At 37.6% G+C, this 11,217-nt stretch overlaps 1 protein-coding gene across 1 annotated transcript in view; it reads right to left on the bottom strand.

The window, feature by feature from the left end:
• Positions 1-1,004: 1,004 nt before the first annotated feature.
• LOC107757278 (kinase suppressor of Ras 1-like) overlaps positions 1,005-11,217 on the bottom strand; it is a 52,177-nt gene continuing 41,964 nt past the window's right edge. The window contains exons 10-18 of the mRNA XM_016574713.1: positions 11,069-11,199; positions 8,916-8,958; positions 8,274-8,334; positions 7,566-7,963; positions 6,862-6,952; positions 6,464-6,597; positions 6,248-6,379; positions 5,878-6,019; positions 1,005-1,733 (exon numbers count right to left, since the gene is read on the bottom strand). Of these exons, the coding sequence (XP_016430199.1) occupies positions 1,587-1,733; positions 5,878-6,019; positions 6,248-6,379; positions 6,464-6,597; positions 6,862-6,952; positions 7,566-7,963; positions 8,274-8,334; positions 8,916-8,958; positions 11,069-11,199 (1,279 nt within the window). The 3' untranslated portion in view covers positions 1,005-1,586. The remainder of the gene's footprint in view (positions 1,734-5,877; positions 6,020-6,247; positions 6,380-6,463; positions 6,598-6,861; positions 6,953-7,565; positions 7,964-8,273; positions 8,335-8,915; positions 8,959-11,068; positions 11,200-11,217) is intronic.

Raw genomic sequence — 11,217 nt, 5'->3', positions numbered from 1 at the left:
ATCAAAGCCGGAACTAATCGAGCCATTTGTTTAATAATGTAAATTATGTGAAAAATAATGCATTTTTCGAAACACCAAGCATGAGAGCATGTTCTAGTACACCCCCAAAACAAAATCAAGACTTTGTAAAAGAGCATAATAGGACCCCTTTAAGGTCTTTCCTATCAAAAGAGCAATGGAAATCACATTCCATTCATCTGACGGCACATGAGGAATTTGAAACAGCAAAACGTGGCAAAGTCTGCTAGACCAATAAAACTGCTGAAATCCTATCAGCATATTTTCCATTTACAAAGTTTAGCTGAAATAGCTTTGCTCAGTGTTAAAACAGGCACAAGTTTAAAAGCCTTTCAGTTGCCAAAGATGGGACTACTATATGAAAAAGCAACACAAAGGTGAATATTGCAAAAATTTGTAAGACACTCTGTTGATCATCAGCAAAGAAATCCAATAAATCACGCAGGAAATAAATGGAACAGATCTAGACATCTGAATCAAAACTAGTTGTTTTCTTTGAATGCAGCAGCCATGCAAATGTTAACAGCAGCTGTGGACAAACCATCATATTTGTAGACGTTGGGACAGTGAGAGCGGAGCCCCGGACTGCAGTGTTCACGCAGACAGTGGTGACGCCATGCGCTGAACATTCAGCCAATCAGAGAACAGAAGGAAGAAAGTACAGTGACATAAATAAAGTGACATGTAAAATATGAAGATTTGGAAGAGGTTGGTGGCAAGAAGAAAGGTTGAGACGTCAAGATGGAGACAGGAACAGCAGATGACAGAGATGGGATCACAAGTTTGGCCCATTCCCAGTGTGGAGAGAAACCCACAAGAAAAACAGCAGAAACAACACACAAATATTAAAAAAAAAAAAAATTATAAAAGGGTTTTCAGGGATTTCAACGGCTTTTACTGATAAATAATAATAATAATAATAATAATAAATCATTGTACATTATAATGTATTATAATCATATACTATATAATTATTGTCATTATTAATATTATTTTAATTATTATAAATTCAGATTACACCCTTTTCACCACAGTCTAACCATTGTTTTTAAATGTAAGAGGTGAATTACTGACCACAGGCCAGATATTTGGGCATATGGACATCTTCAAAATGTAACAGGTTAAATCAATAAGCACCTTCCTTCTGAACCACTCATATTCAGAACAGTATCTGCTTCTGAATTTCTATATGGTGAACAATAAATGATAAATCACAAAAATCTTCACACATATTTGCAAACCAGACCAATCATTCATAACAGGCAAAAACTTTGGTAGCAGAAAAAAACACTTTTTCATTACTGTCACTTACTGTTATTTTCCTCACCATACGATATCAGGTTTGACCAAATATATAATGGTTGATTCCATGCACAGCATCCTTCTGACACTCGCTACACTAAAAATCCAATGATGTAAAATTAAGAAGGCTCAGAATAGAGAAAAAACAAACAAACAAACAAAAAAAAAACAATGCACAGGTCGGCTCCAAACCATCAGTTAGTTTTCATGCTCCATAAACTACACCCCCTAAAAAAGGGGGATCCGCAGCATGCTAGCGTTCCAGTCTAGGATACATACTCCTCAGACTTCCAGAAGTGCCCGGGGTGTGAGAGTCTGCGATTGAGCTTTGGCAGCTTCTCTAGTAAGTCTGACAGCTGAGGGAATGTTGGTCTGTCCTCAACCTTAAAGGACCAGCAGGCTGACAGGATCTCCTGCAATGCGAGTACAATGACCATGTTACATTATACACTTTTTATATCCATCTATCTTTCTTTCTATCTATCTATACAATTATTAATATATAATAGCATTGATTTAATTTTGATTTGATTAGATGTATATAAGTAAATATAATATATCACACACACATACATGTATATATATATGTGACCCTGGACCACAAAACCAGTCTTAAGTCGCTTGGGTATATTTTAAACAATAGTCAAAAAAACATTGTATGGGTCAAAATTAAATATCCAGAAGTGTGATTTCAATGCAACGATAGTACATTGTGACTGTAATGCACATTACTGCCACCTACTGGACTGGAGTGGGAAGCAGTAGAAGTTGCTTAAATATCGGGTTGGTACTTTTGAACATTAGCATCACATATCCAGCTTCATATCTATGGGTTTTCTAACTCAGTAGGTTTGCTCGGTAGCTCACGCGATTCGGCGTTGCACTAGTGAGGTGAAGCACTCTGGTATGAATCACTTGAAACTACTGTTTGACAAAACAGCTCAAACCCACGTAGAAGGAAGTTAATGAATGCAAAAGTGATCACTTTTGCATTCATTAACACTATCGGGTAGGTTTAGTGTTGGGTTTGGTGTAGGATGTATGTTATTTTCCAACACGATAGAGCATTAGCCTTTTAGCAACTCTCCCTTGACATTTGAATTCTGAACCACCGCAATACGTGCCTGAACCAATATAATAAAAACACTGTAATACGCGCCTTTACCAGCGTAATAAAAACATGGCCACTGTCACGTATTGAATGTGCGTTTTACCGCCACTCACTGGACATTGTGATCAGTGCAACAAGCACGTATTTTCAATGAGCCTGGGTTGTAAAAAAACATTTGCTTAAATATTGGATAGTTTTTCATGAAAACCAATCAGAGCACTTGGAAAATGATCAGCGAGCTGTGCATTTTTTCAGAAAATCTTAGGTGCTTTTTTAAGCGTTAAAGTGAGTCACAATAATCGCACAATTTTATACTTGGATGAACTATGAAAACCAACATTTCAAGCATACCAAAGTTGGCTTTAGAGCGTTAGGAAATATAACTGTCAAATTCACACTTCCCGAACAGCACCATGATCCAACTTTTGGAATTTGGTGGTTTTGGCGCTTATTGGGGCAATAAACTGGCCTTAACATTCTCATCACACTTTAACACCTTTTCCAAGACATCTGACATGTATTATCAAAGATGGTTAATTTTTGCAAACGCATCCCAAATTTTTCAGCTCTCATTAAGGGAGGTCATGCTATTCCACATGTGAAACCCAAAGTCATCACAATGACCATTAATTATTACAATCGAATCAACAGGCTATGGGCAGAGCGTCAGAGATGCTTTCACGCAGTCTGCCTGCACAGCAGAGCGCTTCTGATGTGGTCTGGCTCCTAGTTCACACGCTTAACTCAATACGCGTATTACACTCATATATCTCAAAAACAAGAGAGGAAATTCAAGCACTCTGCTTTTCGTGTTGACGTACATCAAGGTCTGCCAAGCGCTGTAGACCACATAAGGCATCAGTTGTGCCGTGATGCTCATCTCATCATTTCTAGGATGACTGATGGATGTGACGAACCCAAACAAATCAATTCTCACTCACATTGCTCGCTTGGCCTCTCAGAGCTGTGAAGTTTCCACATTCTTGTAGTCCAAGGCTTTTGAAAAATTAGCAAAAGATTTATTGTCACAGTCAGAGTGTTGAGTTTTCTATAGAGCATTTAGAGGCTGTAGAAACAATGAGAGGCAGTCGATTACCGGGGGATATAAGAACTAAGGACACTTATCCATATGGTTTACATCACACTCATTTTAATCTTATTTCTGCTTCGTTTCCCTTTTATAAAGAGAGGTCCAAAAGCTAGAGACCACATGTCTTGTTTTTCTTTCAAAGTTGTACAATTTTGAAAAATAAATAAATCAATAAAAACTGTAAGCAAATTTGATTTTCATCATGTGAACTTATGTGTACAAAAGCTCAGATTGAAGATGCTTCCTGGAACATTATTAAATCATGTTGAATAAAATGATCATTGGTTTTGCAGTTTAACCAGCTTGAGTGCTGATTTTATTAAAGCAAAAATACAGAGAAATTCTAGAATTAATGTTTTTTTTTTTCAGTTGAATTATTACATTATAATTTGTAATGAAAATTAAATGTTAAATAAAATAAGAAAATAATTAAATACATATTCACTTGAGATTTTTGCTTTAAGTCAATTTTTTTTTGTTGTAATATATTTTACGGATTATAATTTTAATTATTTATTGTTAATGTATCATGTTTTCCCCACTGATTTTTTTTTTCTTCTTGATATGTATTTTATTTTATTATGCATGTGAAGTTATTTTTAGCACTTTGACAAAAGTATTTTCAAATGCATTTTAAATAAAAACTATTCCCCCCCCCCCAAAACCCTGCAGTTCTCTTGGGGTTTGTCCTGATTCTGTAAAGTCAATGCACTTTTCTTGTTGTGGTAAATATTTGCACTACTTTTGATATCATCAAAATTGCAAATGCATTTGATGTGAATTTATATTTTTTCACACTACTTTACGGAGCATTCCTCACTGAAGCACAGATTTAAAGATACATAAATTCTCTTCTTTCATAAAGACAGCCTATATGTACCAGATGTCAAGGTGGCAATTTCATATGTCTTCCGTATGAACATTTTCTGAAATATCATGAAATTATGTTATCTATAATTTCATAATATATCCTTTTTTCTGCATTTCCTTTCCAGTTTTCTTTGCTATTTATATTTTCACCCAATTGGTCTTGTTACGCATTCATTTTCTAGCTTCTTTCACCTTCTTCCACCACCCCCCACACACAGGCAGGTGTCACACCCACGCTCTGCTGTGTGGCGGAGGGCGCAGGCAGCCGGGTAGATAAAGTGAGCTCGCTTCCTGCGTGAGGTTAAACTATGTGCCTGCATAGCGCTAACCACAGCCAGTTGTCTTAAACGCTGGTCTGGGAACAGTAACACCCCAGCCAAATCCAGACTTTAACCACTACGGGCAAAACCACACAACAGGTTACAGATCAGTGTGTGAGGGTAACATCTAACAACATCTCAACACGTTGGCAGAGATACGTGTGCGGTTAGACGCCCAGGTGCTCCTCAGAGCGAGATGCTTTGAGAACCTCCGTCAGTCTCTGGTCTCATGTGTAATCAGATCAGATGTTATTACGAGGGTTGAGGTATTGCCGTTGAGACAGTGGTTTTGGATTGTAATAGTTTGCGTTCGCTCGCTTCTGCAAATCCTCTGAGTTGACCTCTTATCAGTGAGCTGCTTTGTAAAAGAACGCTTCTATTTATATGCGAGCTTTTATCAAAGGTCATGAAGTAATAATTACATTTTATTTGAAATACGGTAAGATGTTTGTGCAGAATAGAGAACTGCTTTTCATGACCATATTAGTCAAGATGAAGGTCTTTTCACTCTTTCAAAAACTGCATTTATGCCATTATGTAGCTGAAAGCTAGTCTGTAATACTTTTCTGAATGCCGTTTTCATTTCAATTAAATGAACTAAACTTCTATCAAGAGTGTTGTTGAGTTCATTCTGTATGAGTTGTAAGCTTGTTTCATCATGGAGACCAAAAAAATGTTGTCACCCTGGACCACAAAACAGTCTTAAGTCGCTTGGGTATATTTTAAACAATAGTCAAAAAAACATTGTATGGGTCAAAATTATCGATTTTTCTTTTATGCCAAAAATCATTAGGATATTAAGTAACGATCATGTTCCATGAAAGTATTTTGTAAATTTCCTACCGTAAATATATAAAAACTTAATTTTTGATTAGTAATATGCATTTGCTAAAAACTTAATTTTGACAACTTTAAAGGCGATTTTTTTCAATATTTTGATTTTGTTTTGCACCCTCAGATTCCAGATTTTCAAAAAGTTGCATCTTGGCCAAATATTGTCCTATCCTAACAAACCATACATCAATGGAAAGCTGATTTATTCAGCTTTCAGATGATGTATAAATCTCAATTTAAAAAAATTGACCCTTATGACTGGTTTTGTGGTCCAGGGTCACATATATATATATATATATTTTTTTTTTAAATTATACCAGGGCCAGACTCACCGTAACCTCCTTGCCCAAGCTTGTACCCTTCTGGGCCAGTAACGTTCTGATGCCTTCTCCACTTCCCAGCTGATAGATCAAAACTTCAGTCGGTTGGTTCCTGATGGGCCATTCTTTGGCCTGGAGTTCAAACCAGATAGTGCTGAGAAAGATAAATTCAAAGTCAACTGATCAACTTCAGTGTTGGCTTGCAAAATATTCTAATTTGATTTCGAAAAAGCCTTTAAAATGAAGGACCAATCAGAAAAAGTCTTTGCTTTGAGAGAATTTTTTTTAAAGCAAAAATGAAACATTAACACCAAAACCAAATGTTTGCATTAGAGGCACTGTATTTGTGATGCAGATGTGGGAAAAGAGATGTGGCTTTTACCCAAAAGCGTAAACATCAGCAGCTTTTGAAAAGGGCAAACAGTCTTCTTGGTTTCCTGGCCCCATCTTTTGCACGATCTCTGGAGCCAGGTAATAGATCCACCCTCGTGGCAGCTTCAGTTCATTTTCCCGCCTACAAACAAACACATACGTTAATGAAGTTCTTAACAAAGCATACTGTATAATAAGACTCTTTTTATAATGACATGCACCCTACCTGTCCTCCTGGACCACTCCAGACATCCCAAACAGACCGAAATCTGTGATGACAACTTTGTTTGAATCGTAAAATACATTCTTGGACTTCAAATCTTTGTGCACAATTCCCTTTGCATGGAGGTAACCCATTCCCTGTAAAAGATAAAAACACAGCAAAACAAAGCAAAACAGTTAAAAACATAGACAATGTTTTAATGTGATTTGAGCTAAAGAAGCAAAATTTATGATATAATAATTTTTTTGCTGAGTTATTTAAGTTATTACATTTTAATGTAACTATGAAATTTTTTTTCAAGTTTGATGAACTATGAAAGCATTTTTTTTTGGATAATAACATGCACTGATGAATCATTCAAAATAAAGCCAAAAACATGTATTACATGTGATGCTTCATACCTTTACGATTTCCTGAGCGATTTGTCTTATCTTGTTGATGTCAAGTTTAGAGTCCCTGACAACGGAGTACAGCGTCCGTCCTTTACAAAAGCTGCAGCAGGACAACATAAATACTGTAGATTACAATCAAAACACAAATGCTCTATAATATCACATATTACACATTCAAAACATACACTACTGTTCGAAGGTTTGGAATCAGTAAGAATTTTTTATTTTTCTAATAAAACCTCTATTGTCTAAAGATAAAGCCACTAATGCTCATCAAGGCTGCATTTATCTGATAAAAAAAATCTGTAATATTGTGAAATATTACTATTTAAAATAACTGTTTTCTATCTTAATATACTTTATGATGGAAAAGCTGAATTTTCAGCAGCCATTACGCCAGTCTACAGTCTCACATGATCCTTCAGAAATTATTCTATGCTGATTTGGTGCTCAAGAAACATTTATTATTATCAGCTGTGCTGCTTAATATTTTTGTGGAAATCGTGATACATTTTATTGAGGATAATGAATAGAAAGAAAAGCATTTATTTGAAATAGAATTCTTTTGTAACATTACAAATGTCTTTACCGTCACTTTTGATCAATTTAATGCATCCTTGCTGAATAAAAAATATTCAATTCTTTCTTTAAAAAAAAAAACAAGGGCAGTGTACATGAATGAAACAACATTGAGAGAGTTGAGAGAGGTGAACCTGGTGATAATGGCCAGATGGGGCGGGTTCATGCAGGCCCCCATAAACAGCACGACGTTCTCGTGTCGCGTTTGCCTGTAGTTCATCACCTCCTTCTTGAACAGCTTTAGGTGCTCTTGGTTGTTACCGTCAATCTCTAACAAGCGAACGGCCACCTCTCCGTGCCAGCGGCCCCTACACACCTTCCCCCAGCGGCCTTTACCGATCAGCTCTCCGAGCTCCAGCTGCTCGAAAGGCACATCCCACTCCTGCAGGTAAACACTGGTCTGGCTGGCCTTACGGCTTATGTGGTCCTTCCAGTAGCCCCTGCAGTTGGGAAGGTCATCCACTTCATCACCTTCACTTTCATCATCCGAACCTTCCTGATCCTGACCGTCGTCCCCTTGCTGCTCCTCATCCTGAATGATAAAATATAGTAACCAATTTAGTCAATTCTAGGGCCAAACATTTTGAAAATATTTCCATATTCACATAATCCTACAACGGTTTTGATTTTAATCAATTCAAAATTTAGATGCAAGATAAAAAACTTCAGTATTGTATTTTTAGTGGTCAGGGTCACTACACATACACCACTGACTGCAAAAAACAACAACAACTACAACAACAAAAAACCTGTGACCACCACAATAAACTGGAAATTTTGCCCACAGATGCTTTCAATTCCTGGTAGTTCTGTGGGTAAAACATGTTTTTTGCGACACTCACCACAGCTTCCCTTTGGCCTGTTGACAACTGGTTGACGTTACCATCCAACTGATCTGTTTCTCTGCATGGAAGAGAGAACATACTAAACTCAGTGGTCTTTTACTAATCACTTTTAAATATTTAGCAGTATCAGAACTATGTATGATGTACAGTATGATCTAAATCATTTATAAAAGGATAGTTTACCTAAAAAATCTAAATGACTAAGTTTTAGTTTTAATTAATAACAACATTTTTTTAGCATATAATTACTTCAGTTTTGGCCTTTCCTCACAAAAAGGTATCAAATGGCTTCAATCTACTTTTGCAGTGCTTTTTTGTCATTTTTGGTGCTTGACATCCTCTTTTGTGTTCCACAGAAGAAAATCAAGCAAACATGGTGAATAAATAATAGCAAGTATTTGGGTGGACTTGTAGCATGCACAATGAGTTCACAAATTGTCCATAAGTCAGTGCTGCCACATTGGTTCCATGTGAACGTAGTGTAAATTATTCATTCATGATGAGGCAATAACCTCTAGTCATTCTGCTACAGAACGTACCATGAGGAACCAAAACCGAAGAGACTTGCATTTCAATTGCCCGGGGTCAAAACGATTCTAGAAATACTAAAGAAACAGTAATTGAGAAGTTTCGTCTTACCCGGTGTTGTAACCTCCATCTGAATGCATGGTACTGGATACATCTGTGGAAAAAAAAGGAAATCTAGAGTCATATGTCAATGTTGATATTAAACATTCAGATTCCATTTAAAGGTGTACTCTACTTAAAAGTTTTGAAGTTGAAAGCAGTTGCTGTTCAAACTGCTGCCTTATATTTTTGTGAAACTGTGCTTTTTTCAGGATTCTGTGATGAATAGAAAGAAAAAAAAAACACCATTTATTTGAAATATTTTTTGTAAGATTATACATTTATTTACTGCTACTTTTTTATCAATTTAATGTGTTCTTGAATAAAAGTATTAATTTCATATATACTTTATCTACAGTGGGTATAGAAAAAAATCACCCCCCTTTAAAATCACATTTTGTTGCTTTGCAACCTGAAATGAAAACGGACTTTACTTTGTGCACAAAAAGTATTCTCGTAGCTTCATAAAATTACGGTTGAACCACTGATGTAACATGGACTATTTTAACAATGTCCTTACTACGTTTCTGGACATGGGAACGCTTCAGTTGCATTGCTGTCTATGCAGGGTCAGAAAGCTCTCAGATTTAATAAAAAATATCTTAATTTGTGTTCTGAAGATGAACAAAGGCCCTGTCCCAAATGGAACACTTCATGTGCACTTGCGGTCTTACATACTTACAATGGCCGCCGCGTGCGCGTGTCCTTTAAGTCCACAAGACCATAGGGTGTCCCATTCGTCATTTTAGCAGTCAGAAGGGTGTTCGCGAGCGCCCCCTTTGCGGCCGTTATGCGCCCTCGATCCGCACTTCTGCTGAGCCCGCACTGGGGCAAGCTCTGCAGCAGACTTCTACCCGACAGTCAAAGCGGCATTACGTCACGAAAGTGCAGACTCTGAGGAAGACCGCGAGGGTTTAGGGTGTCATTTGGGACAGGGCCTTAATCTCAAATGGCTGAGTTCACTACAGCTGAAGCTCTCAAGATTGGAAAGCATAGTTGAGTTGTCTGACAATGTCACAGATAACTCAATGAGGAACTCAGACACCACGCCTGAAGAGTGAATAACAGAGAGTTTTGTGGTGTGGAGGATTGTTAACTCACCAGGGAAGACAAACTGTTGTCTATGCTGAAAGTAGTAGGCAGCTATCGAGTAGGACAAATAGACAAATGTCCGCAAGGAAAAGAGTAAGACCCAGTTAAACAACTTGCTTGTTATGCATCAGCGAGAATTACTTAAGCAGATATTAGTAGGTTAGTATACATCCATTGAAGATGTTATTTCAGAGCATTGGAAACAAGAAATGAGTGCTTAAAGGGGTCATATGATGTTGCTAAAAAGAACATTATGAACACTATACACTATGAACAATAAAGAAATGTGTTTATGCGGTTTAAGGTTAAAAAAACACATAATTTTTCATTCATACTGCACATTATTGTTTCTCCTCTTTGCCCCGCCTTTCTGAAACGCGTCGATTTTTACAAAGCTCATCGGTCTGAAAAGCGAGGTGTGCTGTGATTGGCCAGCTATCCAGTGCGTTGTGATTGGCCGAATACCTCAAGCGTGTGACGGAAATGTTACGCCCCTTACCATACTGTGATGCCCTGTCAGGCCGGAGCGACGAGACAAAAAAATTAAAACCCATTATAAACGAGGCATTTGTTTCATCCACTGGGGACATAATTACGGATTATAATGACTTATACTGTCTTTTTACGCGTTGCGTTGCATCATGAGCTATAGTGAGGAACGGCCGGCGGGCTTGAGAACGGCGCTGCCGGCAGATTCGACGAAGGAGCGGCCGGTGGGCTTGTGGCAACCACATGTGACGACCCCGGGCTGGACTCCACTTCGTCCACGGTGAAAGCCGATCCGGCGATCCACAGCGCGAAGTTGATGTTTTTCCTCAGCGACCAGCACGGATCAGCTCCAGGCATGACGAAGCGGATATCGTCCTCTTTTGGAAGGCCAAACAAAGTAGTTTCGCTTTCACAACGAAACACACAGCGCCTTCACGACATGGTGGTGGCGGCAACAACAATACTACAGAATTGTTGAATAAAGAGTTTTATAGAGAATAAAAGTTACGCCTTCTTTTATAATATAAATATAGTATATATTAATAATAATAATAATGAGGAGTTAGTATGGATTAACTCTCAACTTCCTGGTTTGTGTGGTTTGCTACATGCCTTTTTGTTTATTGTCTTCGGTAATGTTCCGTACTGCTGAGACTCTGCTGGTCGCTCCACCTGGTTATTGATACCTGACGGTACCGACTCTGTTCTTCTGATCCGCATCATATGACTCCTT

This window comes from Sinocyclocheilus rhinocerous, unplaced genomic scaffold (genome assembly GCF_001515625.1).
Source record: "Sinocyclocheilus rhinocerous isolate Xijiao unplaced genomic scaffold, SAMN03320098_v1.1 scaffold1152, whole genome shotgun sequence".
NCBI lineage: Eukaryota > Metazoa > Chordata > Actinopteri > Cypriniformes > Cyprinidae > Sinocyclocheilus > Sinocyclocheilus rhinocerous.
The sequence above is the reverse complement of the archived record's forward strand: the minus strand, read 5'-3'. Positions and strand labels throughout refer to the sequence as shown.